We start from the raw sequence: 23,979 nt of genomic DNA, 5'->3' as shown, positions 1-23,979 counted from the left end.
GCCTCCCAAGTAGAAGGGACTACGGGCACATGCCCCACACCCAGCTAATTTTTTTTTTCTTTTTTGGTAGAGATGAGGTCTCGCTATGTTGCCCAGGCTGGTCTCAAACTCCTGGGCTCAAGCGACGTTCCAAAGTGCAAGGATTACAAGCATGAGCCATCCTGCCTGACCTGGAGCTTTTTGAAAAGAAGAAAAGAAAAGAAGTGGGAAAAACTGTTAGCTCACTGAAGCCTCAGAGATGTTCCTACTTGGTGAAAATCAGACCATCTGAAAGCTACATTTCTGGTCTGCCCTCAAGACAGACACTATCCACAGACTTCTGATAGCAGGCCACTTACCTGGGTATTTCAGAGACCAGCAAAGCCTACTAGGATTCTTAATAGATCATCTGAATGTGAATTAAAATGGTTTCATTGTGAGGAATCAAATCTCTGACAGTGGCTTATGCAATAGAAACGTTTAATTCTCACATAACACAAAGTCCAAAGCAGGGGAGTCAAGGGGCTGGTTTTTCAGTACAACAGTGTCATCCAGGGTCTCAGGATCTTTCAAGCCTCTGTTCCTCTGTTCCCATCATGTCTTTGGCCTTGTTGCCTCATGGTCTCGATGTGGCTGCCATAGCTCCAGATATCACATCTCCCTACAAAGTAGGACTATAGGACAGAACTCCTTGCTGTCTCTCTTTTAATAAGAGAGTAGAATCCTTGCCAGAACACTCCCACCCCAGCAGACCTTGCTTTACATTTCATTGGTCTGGGGTCGGGTTTTGCACTCACCTCTAAATCAAACACTGGGAAAGGGCCTGGCTCCTTCCAATCCTTCAGATCTCAGCTCAAATATCAATCACCTCCCTAGAATGCTAGAAAGACAACCTGTTTTATACTGATAACGCTCTGGAATTAGCTTGGTTTACTTATTTGCTTATTTGTCCTTTGTCCTCTCTCCCCTCACTAAAAAGTAAGCTCTGTGCCCATAGGGACATTATCTTGTTCATCGCTGTATCGCCGGCACCAAGAATGAGGCCTGGCAGTCTGTGGACACTCGGTTAATATTTTTTGAATGAAGGAAGCAAGAAAAGAAAGTGGCTTGGAGAGCTACAGGCAGAGCTGGCTCGCGTGCTTGCTCAAAGGTGACTGCTCAGGGCAGGGGTGTCAAAACCTGTTAGTCGTTTGCAGACAGCTGAGCAGGGCGGGTGGGAGGATTGCTTTCACACACTCACTTGCTCCCCAGTGCCAGAGCTGGGGTTTTGTGCTAGCATTGCTTACAGAGGAGGGATTGGCCCCTTTATGCTCACAGCAGGGACCTCATGACTTTGCAAAAGGGCTGGTGGGACCTCCGACTTCTGATCACTCTTGGACCAAGCTGGTCTTCCAGGTGGATGGTGGCATTCTAATGAGGGCTCGTGGGTTGGATATTTCTGCATGTGCCCTTGAAAAGACGACTCCCTTCCCTAAATTGTCTCTTCCTGAAAGAGCAGCTGTCACAGCCCAAGAGACCAGCCTCTTTGACCACCTCTCCCCAACCTACCCTCCTGAAAGCTCACATTTACCGAGCACTTCCTACAGGCGAGTGGTAGTTTAAGTGTCGCTCCTGTGAATGCATAACAACTCAGCGATGTAGGGATCTTCCAGCCTCATTTTACAGATGATGAAAGAGACAAAACGAAGTCTCCCCTTGCTCTGCCATCCTATTAGAATAGGCCATCACAGGCTGGCTAACCGGGGGCTCTCTTCAGCACCCAGAAAGGTTTTGTTTGAACCTTTTAGGTAGTTGTCAGATTTTTAACAACTATGAGATTTCACATTTTAAAAATTAGGGTTTTTAGCTTCTCCTGAAAAATGGGAAGATGTGGTCCCTATCATTCCCTATAGCCTGAGAGAGTGAACCAATTCATTTGGCTTTTCATTGTACTTTCCCCTCTGGTTTTCTCATTGTGAAGCAATATTTGTCTGTTCTACCATCTCTACCAAAAGTGGCCAAATTAGAGCTGGAGATGAAGAGGGGCTATGGGGTTTCCTTATGGGTCCGTTTCACCCATTGATGTTACCTGCCTGGCCCACATAGGCATTTGAGTTAGTCTCCTGTTGCGATACTTTGTACCAAATGGCTACACTTCTAGGAACATTGTAAGTGTGTAGTAGTAATAATGTCTAATATCTATTGATTACTTTTTGCCCAGTGTTTCATCATCACAGCAACCTTTGAAGAGGGCTTAATATCATCTTCACTTTATAAGTACAGAAAAAATGAGGCACTGTGTGTGATGCCCTCACTAGAACAGGAGGTCCTGAAGCTCGTTCATCTTTGTACCATCGGTGCTAGGCTTACTGGCTGTTTGAATGAAAGATTGAAGGAACGAATGAATGATGTTCTCCCCAGTGTTCACTGGCCCAGGAGATCGAAAGCCTTGACCTCATAGTCATTTGTGACACTCCTGTTGGGGGAATGGGCTCAATTAGTGTCATTGAGGGTTCTTGGGTTGTGTTTCTGCAACTTAACAAACCACTCCAAACTCGGTGGTTTAAGGTAACAACATTTTATTTCAGATGATTCTGTGGGTTGGCCAGGTGGTTCTTCAGCTTCATGTGCTATGACCTGGCAGGTCTAAAACAGCCCCACTCAAATGGCTGTCAGCTCTTGCTGGCCACCAGATGAGAGCTCAGTTATTCTCCACGTGTGCTCTGCCCTGTGGCTGCTTGGGCTTCCTCACAGCATGGTAGGCTCAGGGTAGCCTGACTTCTAAGAGTGCAAAAATGAAAGCTGCTAGGGCCTCTTAAGGCTTAACTGCAAAACTGGCACAGCATCACTTCTGCCACCTTCTCTTGGTCAAAACAGGTCACAAAGCCAGCCCAGTTTCATGAGGTGGAACCCACACAAGGGGTTGAATGCCAGGCAGTGTGGCTTTTTGGAGTCCACCAAAGTACCAATTTATCACAGATTGTAAGCAGCAGAGCCCAACACTTACTACCTCAAGCTGGAACAGGATTTACCGGGGGACTCAGGACAGGGCAGGAACTGAGGAAATTCTGGGGACCTCAGCATGGGAGTTGCTAGCAGCCTCCTGGAGGGTTTCCATTCCAATGCGACAAATGCACCCCTGCTTTTTCTTTCTGTCCTTGATCCTTCGTTTGAGAGTTGGGGACATGGTGAGAGAGTCTGATTGGCCGACCTTGGTCACATGATCAGCCCTTGGCAGAGAGGATGGAGGCATCTTGGCAGAGGAGAGAGAGTCCTCAAAAGGAAGCTGGGGTGCTATTGTCAAAAGAAAGGGACCAGATGGACAAAAATAGTGAGAACTCTCTGCACGGCCCCTGCGTAGGTGACTCCATCACTGGCAGAGCAATGAACATTTAAAAACCAATGAATGGACTTTGAAAGTCTGGTATAAGTGGAATGCCCAAATCTGTGTGGCAGCTGCCTCAGCGCCAGGGCCCCATAGCTCAGGGGCTGCTGGAGGTCTCGAAGCTGCTCTCCACGTTATGGGGCAAAGTCAATTCCTAGAACCCCTTGCCATGCCTCAAAATCCCTCTCCAGAAGATGGGGACAGTTTGCTTCTGGCTCCTGAAGAGAGCATGCGTGCTAATAAGGAACCCAGGCTCAACGCCTGCACTCCCTCCTCCCAGACCCCGCCCCGCCAGTGAGTCTGCCTTCCACCCCCACACCTGGTGACACCCAATGATTTCCCCCTCTTCCCCCGGCAGGGAAGGCTGCTTGTTGGAAAAACGGATCCAGACTCATCTCAGCTCGCAGAGCCCCTGACCCGGGCTCTCCTCCCACTTGCCGGTCTATTTCCGGCTGCTAATTAGATTGCACAGCACTCCACGTTGGGAAGCCGACCTGTCATTCCAAAGGCACTCCACGCGCATCTCCAAATGTAGCGGGTGATTTGGTAAAAGTTGCTTCTGACTCCTTCCCCCGGCTTCTGAAGTAATTGTAAGCGTCGGGCCGTTTCCAAGGTGAGCTAATGAGCAGCTCATCTGCTAATAGCAGGGGCGAGCTGGCTGAGGACGGCAAGCTCGCCTGTGGATTGGGTGAAAAGGGAAGAAGTAATTGGATTATTAATACCGAGCTGTCAAAATACCTTTTATTCCTTTTATATTCTTCTGGAAGGAAACGACAATCTCTGCAAACATAAATACATGTTCTGTGGGGGTAAACAGGGCTAAGAAAATGTGGAGCTGAAAAGGAGGAGGGTTGGAAAGGTAGAATTGACAGTCCTCAGCGTGGCGGTCTACACTGAGAACCAGCCCACAATTAGAGCTGAATAATGACTCTGTTCAAGCCGGACTTTATTGCTTTTGGCCAAAGGCCTTTTGCAGAAATAACTTTGTAATTCTCTGCCAGGGAAGCTTTTGTCCACAGCTGAGACAAAGGAACAAAGAACAGAGGTGGGAATTTCTGTATCTGATTCGCACTTCCTCTAAACAGCTAGAAAGGACAGTGGGTGTGGCCTACCCAGAAGGCGTAGGTTGGGGCAAAGGGGTGTCCAGCCTCCTGTGGGCCATACTGCTGTGCTCCGGCCAGGTAATGTTGGTTTCATTCTGCACATTCCCACCCCAGGGCCTTTGCACTTTTACTTCCTCTGTTGCATAGAAAGCATTTTGCCCACAACTGGCTTCTTGCCCACCTCTGCTCTCAGCTCTAATGCTACCTCCTCATGCCAGAGAGACCTTTCCCAATTTACTGTCCATCCTATCACCTGACAGCTTTCTTCAAAGCTTGTAAGACAGTCTGAAATTTGTCTTCATTCATTGTCTCCACCACCAAGGTGTCACAGCTCCCTGAGGACAGAGGCCTGGCCACAGCTCCCTGAGGACATTTGGCAGAGTCTGGAGATATTTTTGATTGCCACAATTAGGATAGGTGTGACTTGCATCTCATGGACAGAGGCCAGGAACACTGCTAAACACTCTGTGATGCCCAGCGCAGTCCCCCAGTGAGGAATGATCCCGACCACACGGCAGTAGTGCCAAGATTGAGAGACTCAAGTTTATAAGCAATGGGTGCTGGTTCCTCCACGATAGACTTTTCTTTCTAAATAAATTTACTGAAATAAGAGAGGGAATGAATGAATGAGTGAATTAATGATTTTAGGCCCAGATTTGGGTATTCTACTTATACCAGACTTTTAAAAATTCATTTGGGCCAGGCGCGGTGGCTCAAGCCTGTAATCCCAGCACTTTGGGAGGACGAGATGGGTGGATCACGAGGTCAAGAGATCGAGACCATCCTGGTCAACATGGTGAAACCCCATCTCTACTAAAAATACAAAACATTAGCTGGGCATGGTGGCGCGTGCCTGTAATCCCAGCTACTCAGGAGGCTGAGGTAGGAGAATTGCCTGAACCCAGGAGGCAGAGGTTGCAGTGAGCCGAGATCGCGCCATTGCACTCCAGCCTGGGTAACAAGAGCGAAACTCTGTCTCGAAAAAAACAAAAAAATTCATTTATTTGTTCCAAGACCCTGGCATATGGGATGGAGCACAGAGGGTAACGATCAGCTCTGCTGTCCCTTTCAGAGCAGATAGGGCTGTACCGTTTGCCTCAAACCAGGAGCCCCTGCCCTGGAAGCTGCCATCTTGCCAGAAACTTCCTGGGAGCTGCCTGTAAAAAACTCCAGCAGTAGTTGATTCTTGCCCAGGTAGAGAAGCTGTGTTATCCTAGGCGGAGTTCTGGCGGGTTGGGAAATGTTTCCAGGTCACCTGCCTAGCCAGCATGATTAGTATCCTTCCAAGCCTGGTCCCAAAGCCCTGGCCCAGCACCCCACATTTGAAGCCTCCAGATCTTCATCATCACCTCCCTGCTGTGTCCTGCCACTGAAGTGCCAATACCTGCCTGATGAGGGGGGCTCCCAGGGACAGCAGCCTTCCCTCCTGGACTCCAGTGCCACCTCCATGTTGACAGTGGCTTCAAGCACAGGGCTCAAGGGCAGAGCCTGAGCTGGAGAATTTCTTGTCTCTGCAGAAGGGAAGAGCTTGGGGGAAGTTGGGGCCTTTTCCCCAAATGAAGTCTTATCGTTCTGTTGGGTTTTCTGGGTTTGTTAGATGGCTTCCTTTCTACTTAAAAATAAGCCGGGGGTGGTTAAAAAAAAAAGGGAAGAAAATGTTTGCAACATAGATAGAACTGGGCAGATGTGTTCTCTGGAATAAGCAGGAGAGGTTGTTGCTGTGACGCTAGCTCCCAGTACAGGCCCTTCAGTTCACCCTTTGGCCCCACTCAGAACCCCCTGGACCTGTCATCATGGCTTTAACCCCCTTGGGTCACATGAGAAGGAAGAGTAGGGTTGGGGCAATCTTCAGGTTGCCCCAGGACTTTCCAAGGCTCAGGGATCACCCAGCCCTGACGGTCAGGGATGGACAGAGGCTGACTCAGATGGGGTTTCACTTCCAAGGAGGGAGGATGCCCTGCAGGGGAGGCCCACGTGGCTGCCCCAGGCCTGGCCGGCCTCTGTAACCCAGCAGGACTGACTGTTTTCCAGGATGGCCACACAGCTCTCTGCATCCACAGTGGGACCTTGATGCTTCTCTGTCAAGAATTAAGTCTGTGTCCCCCACCTTGAATCTTGCCAGACTTGTGTAGCCCTGGTGGAAGGAGCACCATGGGACAGCAGAAAAGATGAGGCAGCTTCCCCTAGACTGCTGGGACCCTCACTGTTGCGCAAGAAATCAGACCCCAATGCAAGGCCGCCATGCTGTGAGGAAGCCCAAGCCACACTGAGGTCACATGGTGCCCACTCTGCAGCCCCTTCCAAGCTCCCAGCTGACTGCCAGCAACAACTGCCAGACAAGCCAGTGCTCTGCTGAGCCTTCTCAGTGGTGGCCTCAGACATTACAAAGCACAGACCAGCCCTTACTGCTGTGTCCTGCCCAAGTTCCTGGTCAGGAGCCTCTGAGTGTTGAAGAAAGATTTTATTTCACCACTAAGTTTTGGGGTAAATTGTTACACAGTAATAGTAACTGGAGCATTCAGCCAGTTCCAGTCTTCCTACTGTGCAGTTATTCATTCATTTATCCACTGAACAATATCCAGAAACCATCCACCTCTTGCCCCTTCCTTTCTCCCACATAGTCATCTCAGTGGCCTCCCTCATGCCCCAAAGTCTGTTCTCCTCACGTAGTCAGAAGGATCCTGTTAAAACCTACATCAGGGCTGGGTATGGTGGCTCATGCTTGTAATCCTAGCCCTTGGGGAGGCCAAGATGGGAGGATTATTTGAGTCCAGGCGTTCAACACCAGCCTGGGCAGCATAGCGAGTCCTCATCTCTCCCAAAAATTTAAGAAGCAGTCAAGCATGGTTGTCCTCACCTGCAGTCTCAGCTGCTTGGGAGGCTGAGGTGAGAGGATTGCCTAAGCCTGGGAAATGGAGGTTGCAGTGAGCTATGTTTGTGCTACTGTACTCCAGCCTGGGCGACAGAGCAAGACCCTGCCTCAAAAAAAAAGAAAAACTATACCAGATCACATCACCCGCAGGGTAGAACCCCCAGCCCCCCTCACTCAGAATCACAAGGGGGCCGCCATGCTTGCCCCCTTTCTGCCCCTTCCTCAGGCGTCGTTCTACCTCAGGACAGTCATGCTTTCTGTTCCCTGTGCCTAGGATGCTCCTCTCCTAAATATACACAAGGCATGTCCCCTCCCCTTCTGCGGGGATCTGCCCAGTTGTCATCTCTCAGAGAGGCCTTTGCTGCCCACCCTATTTAAGGTTACACCCCCTTGGCCAGGCATGGTGGCTAATACCTGTAATCCCAGCACTTTGGGAGGCTGAAGTGGGCAGATCACGAGGTCAGGAGATCGAGGTCAACTGACCAACACGATGAATCCCCATCTCTACTAAAAATACAAACATGAGCTGGGCGTAGTGGCGCACACCTGTAGTCCCAGCTACTTGGAAGGCTGAGGCAGGAGAATCACTTAAACCTGGGAGGCAGAGGTTGCAATGAGCTGAGATCGTGCCATTGCACTCCAACTTGGGTGACAGAGTGAGACTCCATCTCAAATAAATAAATAGTTACATCCCCTAGCGCTCCAGCCTTCCTCCTTAGGACTTGATCTCCTTGGGACACATTGCCTCATACGCCATGTAATGTATTTTGGTGTCTGATCCATGAAGGCGTGTTTCTCCTGATCCCCAGCACTGAGAATAGGGCCAGCAGCATAGTAGGTGCTCAGGAAAGTTCGGTTGACTACCTGGAAGAATTAGCACCTTGGCTGTGCCAGAAGCTGGGGCTGCGGTGGGGAGCAACCAAGAGACCCCTGCCCATGGGAGCTTCTGGTGGACGCAGGAGCCTCTACAAAATAAAAACCCAGGCCTCACGCCTGTGATCCTGCACTTTGAGAGATCAAGGTGGGCTGATCCCTTGAGGTCAGGAGTTCCAGATCAGCCTGGCTAACATGGTGAAACCCTGTCTCTACTAAAAAAAAAAAAAATACAAAAATGAGTCAGGTGTGGTGGCGGGTGCCTGTAATCCCAGCTACTCAGGAGGCTGAGGCAGGAGAATCACTTGTACCAGGGAGGCAGAGGTTTCAGTGAGCTGAGATTGTGCCACTACCTTCCAGTCCGGATGACAGATTGAGATTCTGTCTCAAAAAACAACAAGAAAAACACCTCAGGCCAGAGAGTAGAGGAATCACAAGTTGTGGTAAGTGCTCTAAAGAGAGCAGCATTGGGATGGAGGGTGGGAGTGACAGAGCAGGGCCTGCTTCAGGGACAGAGGGCCAGGGAAGATGCCGTCTTCACCTCCCAGACTCTACCCAGCCCAGTCTGCAAGGCCGTGCCCAGGGAAGAGTCTGTTTTCCTTGGCAGATGAGGAAGCCGAGGCCCAAGTCACAGCCAGAGTGGCCGAGTCAGGCCCAGAATTTGTGATTCCCACACCCACGTTCCTTCCGCTTTTTCACAACTGCTCTTATCAGTTGTCAAAGAAGGATGGTCAGGTTGGCCCTCTGCGTCCTGCCTGCCCCGCTCCCCGGCCGCCACCGCCGCCCATGTGGGTTCAATTGGTTGCAAGTGACAGAAAGAGCAACTAGGTATGACCTAATTGAAGAAAAGGAATTTTACTCCTGATCTTAAAGAGTCAAAGGATGGGGAAACTGACCTAAAAAGAAAACAGAAACTAGTTAAAGAGAAAGAATTTATTGGGCCTGAAACAAAGAACCCAGCAGTAAATCTTCCTCTTTCAGGCTTGGCTGGATCCAGGTGTCCAGTGCCATTAAGACCCAAGAATGTTGCAGTTCACAGCACTGCTCTGTGTTCTTTGTGTTGGCTTCATTCCTGACCCCACTCCAGGCAAGATGACAGTATCTTCCCTGGTCCTCACATTGGAGTGAGTTAGCCAGTTGTAAAAACTGGGTGCCTCTTCTGACCAGTCAGGCCTAAGCGCCTGGATTACTCTGGCCCATCCCCAAGGCAGGGGTGGGGAGGCTTTGATTGGCCCAGGTCTGGAACTCACGGTCTAGCCTTGGCGCCCCAGAGCTGGAGCCTAATTTGAACTTTGTGGACCAAGGGTGGGGAGAAAAGGATCCCCAATAATTTTTTTTTTTAGATGGAGTCTTGCTCTGTTGCCCAGGTTGGAGTGTGGTGATGTAATCTCAGCTCACTGCAACCTCTGCCTCCTGGGTTTAAGCAATTCTCTTCCTTCAGCCTCCCAAGTAACTGAGATTATAGGCACACGTCACCACACCTGGCTGATTTTTGTGTTCTTAGTCACTTGTATTTTTAGTACAGATGGGGTTTCACTGTGTTGGCCAGGCTGATCTTGAACTCCAGACCTCAAGTGATCCACCTGCTTTGGCTTCCCAAAGTGCTGGGATTACAGCCGGCAGCCATCACACCCAGCCTCAGATCCCCAAGAAAATCGGGAGCTGTTATGGAAAGGAGGTGAGATAATAATGCTGGGTGGCCCAAACCTGGCAGAGAACACAAGCCAGCATTGATTGGGCACTCTGCATGCAGATCTGTTAAAGGGCTTCGTGCATGTGAAACCATCCACTCTGTAGCAAGTGCCATAAGTGTCCTCACTTTCTGGATGAAGTCAGTGAGACAAGAGGTCAGACACTTGCCCGACATCTAGGAAGTGGTGGAGCCAAGATCCAAAGCCATGCAGGCTAGTTCCAGATTATCACCCCTCCTCCCACTCAGCCTGTTCCCTGCTGTGTTTTCCCCCAAGTAAGTATTGGGCTGTTCACTTGCCTCTGTCTGCTTTGTCAGCTCCGTGAGAATCAGAAGTTCTGTCTTTTTTTTTTTTTTTTTTTTTAAGTGATCACGAAACAGTACAAGGCACGTAGCAGATGCTCAGGTATTTGAGGGTGTGAAGTATACGACCTGTCAGACATCTACTTACTTGACATGCAAAACATTTTGGTGCTCCGCTTCCTAAGACTTGAATATATTGTTTCTAAATTTCCTTTGAGCTCTAGCTGCGATCCGCAGCCACCCTGTTCTGAAAGTTTGCCTGTGATTTGCCATTATTTCCAGCCCTCTTTTCTGATCATTCTCACGTTTAGCTGGAGTCTTTCAAGTCCAGCTTTTCATATGTTGACTCAGAATATCACTTCCAGGAGGGCAGGGAGTTTTCTTTTCACTATTTTACCCACAGTGCCAAGAACTGTGCCTGGCACGCATGAGCCTTCAGGAATTTCTTGATACATCAATAGTTAGGCAGGCAGCTGGGTTCCTAAGCCCTGCGTTTTTGGCCTACGATCTTTGTGCCCTAATTTCCTTTCCAGATCCCGAGCCCTCGTCTTGAAACCTGATCTTTCCCTCCTCCCTCTGAATGACCCTTCTATTGTCCCCCGCCCTGCTCTTGGGAGCCGACTTGGTTCTCTGCCTCCATTTGGAATTCCAGGAACAGGCCAGGAGAGCTACCAGATGGCCTGGGCCGGGGTAGGGGAGACAGGGAGAAGCTATGGGCTGTAGGTCACAGAAGCTTCTGTCCTTTCTTTGACAGCCCCAAAGAGGAGGAGAGAAGGCTGGAGAAACTGTAGCCAGGAAGAAGGGGGGACACTGGAGTGTAAAGTTTAACAGATGTGTGTGTGTCATCCCCTGTCTAGACAGCTTCTGGGCTTGTGAGGTTTGGGACCACACTTTCCCATCCCTCCAGGGGCCTCTCTCTGTTTCCTCTGCCTGCTTTGCCCAAACTCTTTCTCCTGCTTGAAGCATTCTGTCCTCCACCCTCCTCTTCACGGGCTATCCAAACCCTGTGGATTCTTCAGAACTTTGCTCCTTTTAGGCTACTCAGAGTTTATGCTGAGTATGCCTCCAGGCAGCCCTCCCTGACTGCTCCCAGGCCAGCAGTTTCCCCTTTCCTATTCCTGTTTATGCAACACACTTAACCTCAGTCCTTGGTATCACTTGTTGCCTTCCAAGTCAGCATATATCAAACAAGTAGGCTCTGGGATCGGAATGTCTGTGCAAATAGCCATGCTGCTTACTGGCTTTATGTGTCACCTGGAGGCGGCACATCAAGTGAACCTCCCAGGGGACAGGGAAGAATATTACTGTTGTAATCAGGGCAGGATTCTATCACCGAACACTGCCTCACATATAGCAGGCCCTTCATAGATATCTGTAAAGTGAATGAAGGAAGAGAGAAATAATCAGGCTCTCCGGACCACCTGGGGAGGTCCCCAGGTCTGTTGTTCTGGCCCCGGCCCCTGGGATGTATCTGACACCCACCATTTCCTTTCTTCCAGCCTCTCATGGACGTTTCCCATCTGACCAATGCCTCCTCCTGCCTCTGGCCCCTTAATTCTGAGCATTTGCCGTTTCTAAATGCTCAGGATGTTAGGTGTTTCCAGAGATGTCTCCTGGGCTAGGGAGCCTTTGCCGAGGTCCTGGAGAAGACTCAGAATAGAGAGGAGGAGCCAGAAGGACCTGGAAAGGAGCTGGTGGGAAGAAGAGGGGGTGTCCTTGGGAGGAATGGAGGGGCAGGCGGCTGGTGCTGCACGGGGTTGCTGGGTACTCTCTCAGTTCAGCCCCTTTGAATATTTTACCAAGAAGAAGAAAAAAAGGCAGAATCCCTTGTGTCATTTTTAATTGATTTCTTCAGCATCCGGAGAGAGACTGGCGTGAGGCCAGGAGAAGTCTGAGCCAGGGGAACTCATCAAAAATCAACCCACTGATGACTTGGTCTGATGAAATAATTAGCTCCTGTTATTCTCTGGCTTCTGGTGCCAGAGCTTTGACTTCCATCCAGAGGATAGCGGGTAATAGCTGCTCAGGAGTGGGGGACACCCTGAAACCAACATGGGAGCCAAGTCCAGCTGACCACGCCCCTAGGCCCCATCTTGACCTAGCCCAGAGCTCCCAATGAAGGCTGCCCTTCCCAGCCCCCCTGCACCTTGGCATCACAGGCCCAGGGCCAAAAAAGCCCTTAGAGAGCACCTGGCAAATGAGGAAACTGAGGCTGGGAGACTCTTAGGAACTTGCTTGAAAATCTGCTTCTGGGAGTCCTGGTTGAGCCGCCCACATCGGGCCAGACTAGGTTTGAACCCCTTCTCTGCCATTTACATACCCATATGATCGTGGGAAAGTGATTTTGACTCTCTGTGCCTCAGCTTCTTCATAAAATGGGTGAAATATTGATGGGTGGGTGTGCATATTAATTGGGTTGACGCTTGCAAACAGAGCAGACACTGGAGTGTGTTGCAAGCTTTCAAAAAGCTTCTGTGATTGGTTTTTGGTTTAAGAGAGTTGCTATTTGTGGGACATCCCATCGAAATTCTTCCAATATTAGCGCTCCATGTCTGTCTCTCTGAAGGAACGTGAACATGCATTTTAGCAAGCTCGTTGGTGCATCCATAGATTCAAGTGCAAAGATCCCGTAGTGTTTCTTGATGGAGGGACATGGGCCACTGATAATGTATTAGTCCATTTGCACGCTGCTGAGAAAGACATACCTGAGACTGGGTAATTTATAAAGAAAAAGGCTTAATGAGCTTATGAGTTCCACATGGCTAGGAGGCCTCACAATCGTGGCAGAAGGCAAAAGGCATGTCTTACGTGATGGCAGACGAGAAGATGAGAACCAAGCAAAGGGGAAACCCTTTATAAAACCATCAGATCTTGTGAGACTTACACACTACCACAAGAACAGTATGGGGGAAGGACGGGCACTGTGGCTCATTGCCTGTAATTCCAGCACTTTGGGAGGCTGAGGCAGGTGGATCACAAGGTCAAGAGATCTGGACCATCCTGGCCAACATGGTGAAACTGTGTCTCTACTAAAAGTACAAAAATTAGCTGGGTGTGCTGATGCATAGCTGTAGTCCCCACTACTCGGGAGGGTGAGGCAGGAGAATTGCTTGAACCTGAGAGGCGGAGGTTACAGTGAGCCGAGATTGCACCACTGCACTCCAGCCTGGGCAACAGTGAGACTCCGTCTCAAAAAGGAACAGTATGGGGGAAACCACCCCAGTAATTCAGTTATCTCCCTCCCACTGGGTCCTTCCCACAACACGTGGGAACTATAGGAGCTACAATTCAAGATGAGATTTGGGTGGGGACATGGACAAACCATGTGAGATAAATAGCATGGTTTGGGGATGGCTGATCTGGGCTGGTTCCGGGATGATTCCATGGCTAGCGCTTGTCTCCTTTCCAGCTGCCTTGCAGCCTCCAGCTACCTCCAGCAGAAAGTCTCAGATGGTGCTTTGACCCTTTTCAACACCTGTTAATTTCACTTCAGAAGAGACAGAATGTGTGAGCAGGAGGCCACGTGAAGCCTGGGAAGCTCTTTGAATCAAGTTCCACTGATTCCGCTTTCTTCAACTTTTATGTGTACAATTAGCTCTACAGAGAAGCGATGTCCACTTTCCATTTATCTTTGGATAGGAAGTTTTCTCTTCCCAAAATAGGTGTTTGTGTTTTTATTTTAAAATCAGGCCATTTAAGGAAGCACATTAAGCCCGTAATCATCGAAGGGCTCTGCAGATTCAGCGGAAATCGGGGCAGTGGTCTTTGAATGGAGAGAGTTGGGAAACCTGAGTCTCGTGATGAGAAGCCCACACTGAAGGGTAAGGGAGGGCAGAATTCACGTCCCATCCCTGCCATCTTCTCTCTGGGTGGCCTTAGGATGGTAATGAGGCCTCAGTTTTCTCTAGGACTAATAGTACTTGCACGAGAGTGCTTTGGTGGAGGTTGAAGGCGATTCCACAGAGTGTCAGACGTGGGACACAGCTGCACCAGTAGGAACCATCTTCTAATGATGGTTTACACTGGATTACGGGTTCCAGTGAGTTACCATAGGCCAGGCTCTAGCCCCAGCACACTGTATCAACACATTTAATCCTGCACACCCATTTTATGGTTGAGGAAACTGAGGCACAAAGACTTTGGAGTTACTTGCTAAAAGACCCTGAGCTAGTACTCAAGCTTTCAGCAAGTGACTCCAAAGCCCATGTCCTTAACCATCATGCCACGTGGCACAAAGCAGGTGCCCAGCAAACAGTCACCACAGTGGCTCTGGCTGTCATGAAGTGTATGTTGCTGCAGATGAGGGATTGAGAAGGAAGCTATTGTTTGTCCTCTGGTCCTGTGAAACACAGTTCTCATGTCAGATGACTGTATCAAGTGTGTTCCCAGCTCCCCTGAAATTGTGACTCTCTCTCAGAGCCACTTGGGAAGGAGGCACTAAGTGAAGTCTGCTTCCTGCTCCCAGGGAAGGTGCTAGAAGGGAAATGGGCTGTCCTGGCCAGGCTGACACAGAATCCAGGTCCCTGAATGAAGTAAATTAGGGTGTGCATCGGGGCAGCTGGGAGAGTTGATTGAAAGTACCATTTCCAGAGGCAGGTGGAGCAATCGGAGCAAACAAGTGGTGCAGCACCCCGGAGCTGGCAGCAGAAGGAGCCCTTACTTTCCCTCGACTTGATGGGGCAAGAGGAGGGAGAGGTGAACTCAGAACTGGGTAGACACGAGAGCCAGAAGGGGCCCCCGACAGAAGCTCTGTCCACATGCAGAGAGAGACACGAAGTCTACTGTCTGGGGAGCTGCTGCGTGCAGGAGAGGGAGAACAAACCTCTGACTTCCTGCCGCCTCCTATGCTGCAGCCTCCCAGCCTGAAGCCAGAGAGCTGGGGTGTGCCGACCACGCTGTCCACAGAGCTTAGCCTCCCAGGGTGCCGAGCAGAGCTGGGGGAGCAACAGAGCAGGAGGGAACTTTCCTGGGGTTTTTCAATCATAGCACTGCCCAGAGAATACAGTGGCCAGCTCCTCCTTGGTGTCCGTGGAGGGTGGCCGGGGCAGGGCATCAGTGATGGATGCCTCTGAGCCATGTAGACCCAGGACATGGCACAGCCCTGCCGAGCCCGGCTTCCCTCACTCTGCTGAACTCAAAGGACCTTAACAGAACCTCCATTTCTTTCTTTGTCTAATGATTTCTTTGTGCCAAGGCCTGGAGACATAAGCCTGTCTCTGTCCTCAGGGAGCTGACCCCCTAGTAGGGAAGAATTGGACAATAAATAAGATAAATTGCAGACTGTAGTGGTGATCACAGGAGAGATAAAACCGGTGATAAAATGCGGCGAGTGCTGGATTGGGGGCCCACTTTAAATAGGGTGGTCAGGGCAGGCCTCCCTGAGGTGATGAGGTTTGCTCCTCTGACAGAAGAGAAAGAACCAGGAGTACAAAGGAGGAGGGTTTTGTTTTGGTTTTTTGAGAGAGGCTCGCTCTGTCACCCAGGCTGGAGTGCAATGGCACAATCTCTGCTCACTGCAACCTCCGCCTCCCAGGTTCAAGTGATTCTCCTCCCTCAGCCTCCCGAGTAGCTGGGATTACAAGCATGTGCCACCACGCTTGCTAATTTGTGTATTTTTATAGAGATGGGGTTTCACCACATTGGTCAGGCTGGTCTTGAACTCCCGATCTCATGTGATCCACCTGCCTCAGCCTCCCAAAGTGCTGGAATTACAGGTGCGAGCTACTGCACCCGGCCAGGAGTTACTTTTAAAAGAGCAAGTGCAAAGACCCAGGGGCAGAGAGAAGCTTGATTTGTCCAATCAACAGAAAGAAGCCAGTGGGGATGGAAAGGAGAGGTTGGAGAGAAGTGGTCAGAGGCCAGATCTCACACACCCAGGCAGCCCTGGCGAGAAGTTTGCGTTTTATCCTGTGAGCCATGAGCTGCCGGGGAAGGTGCAGCAGGCGGGCACGGAACTGGCACTAAGGTGAGGCAAGTGCCTGGCACTTGCACAACCTGGTGGCGAGCATCCCCTTCAGTTTGCGCCTGCAAGGGGCGCTGTGCCCTCTCCTGCCCAGTGCTGTGGCCTGATCTGCACTTTAGGAAGATCCCTCTGGCTGCCCTGGGAAGAATGGAAGATGAGGGCAGGGAAGAGGGAGGCAGGAGACCCCTCAGGCCGCCTTGTAGTCCCTAGGAGAGACGAGGCAGGCAGCAATCCCCCTGCCAAACGTGGAGCCCTCGCTGAGTCCCTGAATTGTGACTTCAAGCTGATAACCAGGTTCTCCCATGGAGGGCAAGGACAAACAGACCCTCTCAAGGTCACAGCGACACAGCCGCCCCCATGGCACTTGGCTTCCTCCTGGTGCATCTGCAGGCTGTGGCTCTCTGCTCACTCGCTCTCTCGTTTTAAATAAATGATAACAAAAGTCTATATCTGGATAGGACTTGAAGGCTCATTTCCTCAAGAAGTGAAAAAATGACCACAGAGAGCAAAGAGCAGAGTGAGATTAGAGACCTGCTCGAGCCAGAGTCGCCTCCCCGCCTCCCACACCCACATTCTCTTTCGACCTAGTCTGACCTGGGGCCAAGGGGATGACTGAGGGCAAGTGGCCCGTGGCAGGTCTTCCCCTGTCACCTTTTATGCTCAATTTTCTCTTTTGTCATTTTGTTTATTCTGCAACTTAAAACTAATAGGAGGCCGGGTGCGGTGGCTCATGCTGGTAATCCCAGCACTTTGGGAGCCCAAGGCGGTGGATCACCTGAGGTCAGGAGTTTGAGACCAGCCTGGCCAACATGGTGAAACCCTGTCTCTACTAAAAATACAAAAAATTAGCTGGTCATGGTGGCAGGCGCCTGTAATCCAAGCTACCTGGGAGGCTGAGGCCTCCTCCTGGGAGGAATCGAGAGGTGGAGGTTGCAGTGAGCTGAAATTGTGCCATGGCACTCCAGCCTAGGTGACAAGAGCGAAACTCCATCTAAAAAAAAAAAAACTAATAGGAATACCTTTTTGTCCAGTTACAAGATCCCTTAACAAAGGGTTTTCACACACATCCCCAATGGACTGAAATCTTTTAATGGCCCTGTCTTATGACGGCCATTTTATTCATGGGGAAACTGAGGTTCTAAACTGGCTTGCTCACAGAAAAACTGAGCTGGCGAGTGGAGTATCTCGCACTGGAACATGCCAGTTTTCCAGCCCAAAACATCCAACTCTGGGTTCTCATTGAATCCCCTGCTGCTGGGGAGCTGAGTCTTCATCTCCCTCACCTCTCTACCCCATGGGGAGGGCAGATGCAAGAGGACCACAAGTGTTCGCTCCCCGAGCCCAGCCCACCGCTGTCCCTCTCCCTGGGGACGATTTGTCAGTGGAATTTGGGGGGATTATTCAGACACAGGCTGATGATTTGACTCGGGTCTCGGGCTGCCACTGACACATCAGAGGCTCACTGGATCCAGGGAAGAAATTCTTTCTGCAGAAGTGGCCACAGAAGGCTTTTCTGCCAGGCTGTTGAGCAAGCAAATTGTAAAGTTTGCTAACTTCAGCGGCGTTCGGTTTTCACTCTGCCGTAGCCACCCGTTCAAAGAAACTCCCATTGTTCGTGCCAGCCGCCGTACAAATCATTATGCAAGAATGAGCAGCCGGCAGCCTTGACATAAATATTGACCTGATTCTTCCTCCTCCTCTAGATCTGCGAGTAAAGAGGGACAGGGGACAAGAAACAGAGCCACAGACACAACTTCAGACTCCTGCATCCCGAAAGAAGCACCAGATCAGCAAAAAAAAAGAAGATGGGCTCCCCGAGCCTCATGCTGTGCTTGCTGTCTGCAGCCGTGTTCTCCCTGCTGGCTGGAAGCTCAGCCTTCCTGTCGCCCTTCCGCCTGAGCAGCAGTTTTCAGAGGGAACGCAGGAACATCCGCCCCAACATCATCCTGGTGCTGACGGATGACCAGGATGTGGAGCTGGGTAAGCCTCAGGGTCCCAGGGTGGCACCTTGGCCCCACAGTGCAGGGTCCCTGGGCTAGGCTGAGGCTCCTGAGGCAAGGCAGTGGTGGTGACTCATAGAGCTCACCTTTGAGTGCATTGAAACCAAGACATGGGCTACCCACACATGTTTGGGGTCACAACTGGGTCCTCAAGGTTAGGGGTCTCTACCCTTCTCCAGTTGCAGAGCCGTTCCTGGATTTCTCCAAAGAGTTCAAGAAAACAGGCCAGGCGCAGTAGCTCACTCCTGTAATCCCAGCACTTTGGGAGGTCAAGGCTGGCAGATCACCTGAGGTCAGGAGTTCGAGACCAGCCTGGCCAAAATGGCGAAATCCTGTCTCTACTAAAAATACAAAAATGAGCCAGGCATGGTGGTACATGCCTGTAATCCCAGCTACTCAGGAGGCTGAGGCACTAAAATCACTTGAATCTGGGAGAAAGAGGTTGCAGTGAGTGGAGATCATGCTATTACACTCCAGCCTGGGTGACAGAGTGAGACTCTGTCTCAAAAAAAAAAAAAAAATATATGAGACATGCGCCTGGAACCAGATTTTGGAGGCTCTTGTGGGTTGTGGCAAAGACTGCCAATCATTGATCTGGTGAAAAGCAGTCCCTTAGCCTCTGTCCACTCTCTAAAGATAACAGTACATTGTTGGTGGCAACAAATGGAAAGGCTGACTAGGTTAGCCTTGGCAACCTGAATCTGTCTTTTAGCTACCAGGAAAAGGTAATTTACATGAACCAAGTTGTTCCTTGCAGTGCTTTGTATTAATGACCACAAGTATAGATCTTTTTTTTCTTTGGGAGCTTTTCCGCGCAAAAAGAATTTGTAGCCAGGAAGCAATCAGAGCCCAGAGCTTTTATTGACAGTTTGACACATAGGTACCTGTCTCCTGGTAGCATTTAGAATGAGCCGCATTTGATAACCATGGAGAGTCTACAGACTATGGCCAGAGAGGTGTGTTTTGTTTGTTGCAGAATTTTGCAGTGAGATCTTGCAGGTAACACCTGTAGCTCAGAGCTTCTCAGTCTCACATTATGTAGCCCCCACACTGTTTCGGTTGAAGTCATGCCTAGGAATTTCCGATGCCCTGCACGTTCGTTCATTCATCCAGCAGATGTTTATTAAGCATTTGTTCCATTCAGTGTACTGTGTCAGGAGCCAGAGAACTGGGGGGAGGTTCATTCCAGGTGGAGAGAACAGGAAATTCAAAGATACTGAGATAGAAATGAGCTCGGTGGTTTGGAGCAAAAGAAGAAGAAGAAAAAAAAGTGCCAGGGAGCCAGAGTGGAGGGAGCTGGGGCCGTGATGGAGAAAGATGAGGCTGAGGAGTCCACTTGGGCCGGGTCGCACAGGCCTTGCGGCCATGGTGGGGGCTTTGAGTTTGATTCTTAGTGAGGTAGACATGGATGAGGGTGCCTGAAAAAGAGGAAGGCCATCACCTCACTTAGGTTCCAACAGGACCCCAGCTCTTTTGATGAAATGAAATTGCAGGAGGTAAGGGCAGAAACAGGACACCTATTGGGAGGCCAGTGCCGTGATAGGGTGGGGGCGATGCTGGAAGCTGAGACCTGGGCTTCATCATGTGATGAGGTTTGCTCACCTGATGTATGTTTGGGAAGTAAACTGATTGATGGGTTAGGTATGTGGATTAAGGAAAAGAGAAGTTTCAAGGGAAGCTCCTAGATTTGGAGCCCGAATGAGAAGGTGAGTGTCTGAATACCCACTCTTAGGAATAATATATTTTTACTACAGCAATATGATCCAGCCAAGTCTCATGTCTGAATCTGACTAAATTTTGCATCTGTGATTCATGAATAAAACCAACAGTGTATGCAGATAAAGGAATCCAGTGGTGTATGCAGATACAAGGAAAGGAGCCACGGTTATGAAGTAAACACAGGAGATAGGAGAGCAATGAAAGCCATGGCTGGCTTAAGATACAGAGGTTTCTTCTCTCCTTCTGACAGATGGAAAAATTGAGGCAGAGAGAAGCCACCTGTCCAAGTTTCCACAGCTAAAATGTGGTTAAACAAGATTTGAGCTGGGTGCCGTGGCTCACTCCTGAAATCCCAGCACCTTGGGAGCCTGAGGAGGGAGGATTGCTTGAGGCCAGGAGTTCGAGACCACCCTGGGCAACACAGTGAGCCCCCGTCTCAAGAAAAAAATGTAAAAATCAGCCAAGGATGGTGGTTGGCTACAGTAGCAGCTAGCTAATGGGAGGCCGAGGTGGAAGGATCACTTGAGCCCAGGAAGTCAAGGCTGCAGTGAGCCTAGGTCACACCACCGCTCTCTAGCCTGGGCAACAGAGCAAGACCCCATGTCAGAAAAAAAGAGAAAAACAATATTTGAACCCAGAACCCATGCTTTTAACCACTGCTCTATTTAGCCAGACTTCTGGGATGGATATTGAGTTGTTTCCAGATTGGTAGTGTGTATGTTTGTTAGTTTTTCACTGTTACAGATATTGTTGCTGGAAATTTAAACATGCATCTTTGCACAGGCAAGAGAGTGCATCTGAAGGATAAATTCCAGGAGGTAGATGCGGTGGGTTTAGAGCCTCTGGTGTTCAGTGGGCTCTGTCAGCTCTTGCCCAGTAGCATTACACTGTATAGATCAGAGCCTGCAAGTCTTGACCTCTACAAACAAGCCAGACCTCTTCCACCAGCAGCACTGGGTTTTAAAGGAGGCTGAGCTTCCTCCAGGAGGTGAGGGCTGGGAAGGTGGTCATGGGAGGGGGATGACAGGCTTTTTATAAACCACTAGACAGACCCAGATCAATAATGCATGTCCCAAAAAAGCCCAATACATTATCTCACAGTCTGCTACAACTGGCACACAGCAGGTGGTCCTAAAAAATTTATCATTTGCTATTTTCTGCTCATCCGCACAGCAGTTCTGACAGTCCTCTGGGCTGGAGACTTCTCGACTGAGATAATCCCAGGATCCTTCTAGTCCCAGGGCAGCAAAGAGCCTTCCATCCTCATTAGGGTCTGGTTGGGAGGACTGGTGCCAGGCGCACAAGACGAGGGGCTTGTTCTGTTTCCTTATTGCAGGCAGGGTTGCAGGGTCAGGGCTGTACCACATATATTCAACTTTCTTTTCCCTGCACGCATCTGACTTCCTGAGGTGTCAAATGCCCAGGGGAACTGCTTCTAGGGCCTACTAGTCTGTGAGTGGCCTCCATTATCAGTACATGTTCAAAGTAGTTGGGGATATCCCTGTGTTTCGATGGCCCTTGGAGACCAGCTGACTTTTGCTGGCCTTCCGCTCCAAAAGAATAAGAGAGGGAGAGGCATGTGGAAGTGGTCTTGTTCACAGATATCCTTCGTTCAGGGGCATTGTAGAATCTGTGGGCTCTGCCAGGGTTTACTGGCTTAATTTGAGCCAACCTCTGGGGAGCCTCTGGGGCTCTGACAGGCTCCGAGACACCAAGAGGATTAAGACATGGTTCAGGCCTGGAGCAGGAGAATTTCTGCAGCATCCCAGTTCTGATCTGTGACTTGAGCATTTCTTTAACTGGGCTTGTTTTTGAAGTTTAAATATTATTTTAAAAGGAACCTCTAAATTCTGACTGTAAAGGGAAAACCACTACCCATTGCCTTTGGTAAACGATCACTGCTAAACCAAACACAGTGAAAACCAGTGCTTTTAAATTTCAGCAAGATGCTGCCTCCCACGAAGCCGGTGTGTCTTTGCTGTAATGAAGGTGATGGGCAGTTTCAGAAGAGGTGTTAAAGGTGAAGGAGCGCCTCCCAAGACGTTCTTCTTGACCTGACTAGCAGGATAGAGACTGGAAAAGAGACAAACTTTCTCAAGCTTTCAATGTAGGGTCCCCACTTACATGGACACCACATGGTGGTGGCTCTTGTGTCAGAGGGTTTTAAGGGCACAGCCAGACTCCAAGTCCCAGAATATTTGGGCAGATTCCCCACTGTCCATTTTCCTGAGTGTTCACGCCAGGCAGAGATAGCTTTTAGTGGCCCTTTCCAATATTAGATTTGAGTATGCCCCATGAGACTGGATGCAATGTTTGCATTTCTTTTTTTCTTTTTCTTTTCTTTTTTCTTTTTTTTTTTTTTTTTTAATTTTTTGAGACAGAGTCTCGCTCTGCTGCCCAGGCTGGAGTGCAGTGGCGCCATCTTGGTTTACTGTAGCATCCACCTCCTGAGTTCACTTGATTCTCCTGCCTCAGCCTCCCAGGTGGCTGGAATTACAGGTGCGCCACCACCACGCCCAGCTAATTTTTTTGTATTTTTTAGTAGAGACAAGGTTTCACCATGTTGGCCAGGCTGGTTTCGAACTCCCAACCTCAGATCATCCACCTGCCTCGGCCTCCCAAAGTGCTGAGCCACTGCACAGCCTGATGTTTGTATTTCAAAAGAATTATTTGCCTTTCAAAACATGTTTATTTTTATTTATTTATATATATTTTTTGAAACAGGGTCTTGCTCTGTCACTCAGGCTGGAGTGATCACTGCTCACTGCAGCCTCAACCTCCTCGGCTTAAGCAATCCTGTCACCTCAGCCCTGAAGTAGGTGGGACTACCAGCGCACACCGTCACACCCAGCTAATTTTTGGGTGTTTTTTTTTTTCTTTTTAAATAATGATGGGGTTTTGCCATGTTGCTCAGGCTGGCCACAAACAACTCAAGCGATCCGTCCCCGTCGGCCTCCTAAAGTGCTGGGATTACAGGTGGAAGCCACTGCACCCAGCCTTTCAGAACCTTTTTAAATGAAAGTGCTTCCAGGTGACTGAGGCAGGAGCATTGCCTGAACCCAGGAGGCGGAGGTTGCGGCGAGCCGAGATCGTGCCATTGCACTCCAGCCTGGGCAACAAGAGCGAAACTCCGTCTCAAAAAAAAAGAAAGAAAGAAAAAGAAAATGCTCCCAGTAAAGAGAGCTGTCTCCTAAGACACTGGATTCAAAGCCTCACTCTACCTCTGAATGTTTGTCCTTGGGAGAGACTTGCCCTCTCTGTGCCTCAGTTTACTCCTCTATAAAGTGGAGATGATGATCTGTCTTCCCGGCATTCTTGTGAGGACGGAATACCTGGCACCTGTCCTATTGTGTGACAGTCTGCTCTCACTCGGATTGTTAAAGCCATCCTCTGTTAGAGCAGCCTGGGCCAATGCCACAGAGTACTGTTTGTCTGTAGCAAGCGTTACCTATCAAAATGACATGAAGGTCGGGCACGGTGGCTCATGCCCGTAATTCCAGCACTTTGGGAGAATGAGGCAGGTGGATCACCTGAGGTCAGGAGTTGGAGGCCAGCCTGGCCAACATGGTGAAGCTTTATGTCTACTAAAATATAAAAATTAGCCAGGCATGGTGGCAGGCGCCTGTAATGCCAGCTACTTGGGAGGCTGAAGCAGGAGAATCCCTTGAACCTGGGAGGCAGAGGTTGCAGTGAGCCAAGATCGTGCCACTGTACTCCGGCCTGGGTGACGGAGCAAGACATGGCAGTGAACGGTGACATTACTGTAGAGTCTTGGCCCAGCTGACACAGTGGGGTGGGTGCTGCCCATGCTCTGCCCATGGCTCAGGTGACCTAGCGCACACTTTGCCAGGTACGTGAGCCTGGCATGGCGACATACCCCAGAATGTGAGTGATCCTTGTCAATTAGGTTTGCCATGGGTTCTTCTGCTGTTACTGCCTCTGCTGATGAACAGAGTTGCACCATCATTGCTGGCAAAAGGCAGCTGAGTGGTGGTTTTGGGGCCTGCAAAAGTGTCATGGGAACCAGCTTCCACTGGATGTTAAAAACGTTTGTGTCACAGCCACTCTCTATCAGTCTAGATTCTCTCAGTTATGAGTGACATAAACCCAACTC

General features: G+C 49.9%; 1 protein-coding gene across 16 annotated transcripts in view; it reads left to right on the top strand.

Annotated features, from left to right (window-relative positions):
* SULF2 (sulfatase 2) overlaps positions 1-23,979 on the top strand; it is a 125,389-nt gene that overhangs the window by 6,614 nt on the left and 94,796 nt on the right. For all 16 annotated transcript variants that reach the window (XM_008996099.4, XM_035298850.3, XM_054255438.2 and 13 more), the window contains exon 2: positions 17,850-18,126. In XM_008996099.4, the coding sequence (XP_008994347.4) occupies positions 17,952-18,126 (175 nt within the window). In that variant the 5' untranslated portion in view covers positions 17,850-17,951. The remainder of the gene's footprint in view (positions 1-17,849; positions 18,127-23,979) is intronic.

This window comes from Callithrix jacchus, chromosome 5, assembly GCF_049354715.1.
Source record: "Callithrix jacchus isolate 240 chromosome 5, calJac240_pri, whole genome shotgun sequence".
NCBI classification, from domain to species: Eukaryota; Metazoa; Chordata; class Mammalia; order Primates; family Cebidae; genus Callithrix; species Callithrix jacchus.
This window is presented reverse-complemented; position numbering and strand designations above follow the sequence as displayed.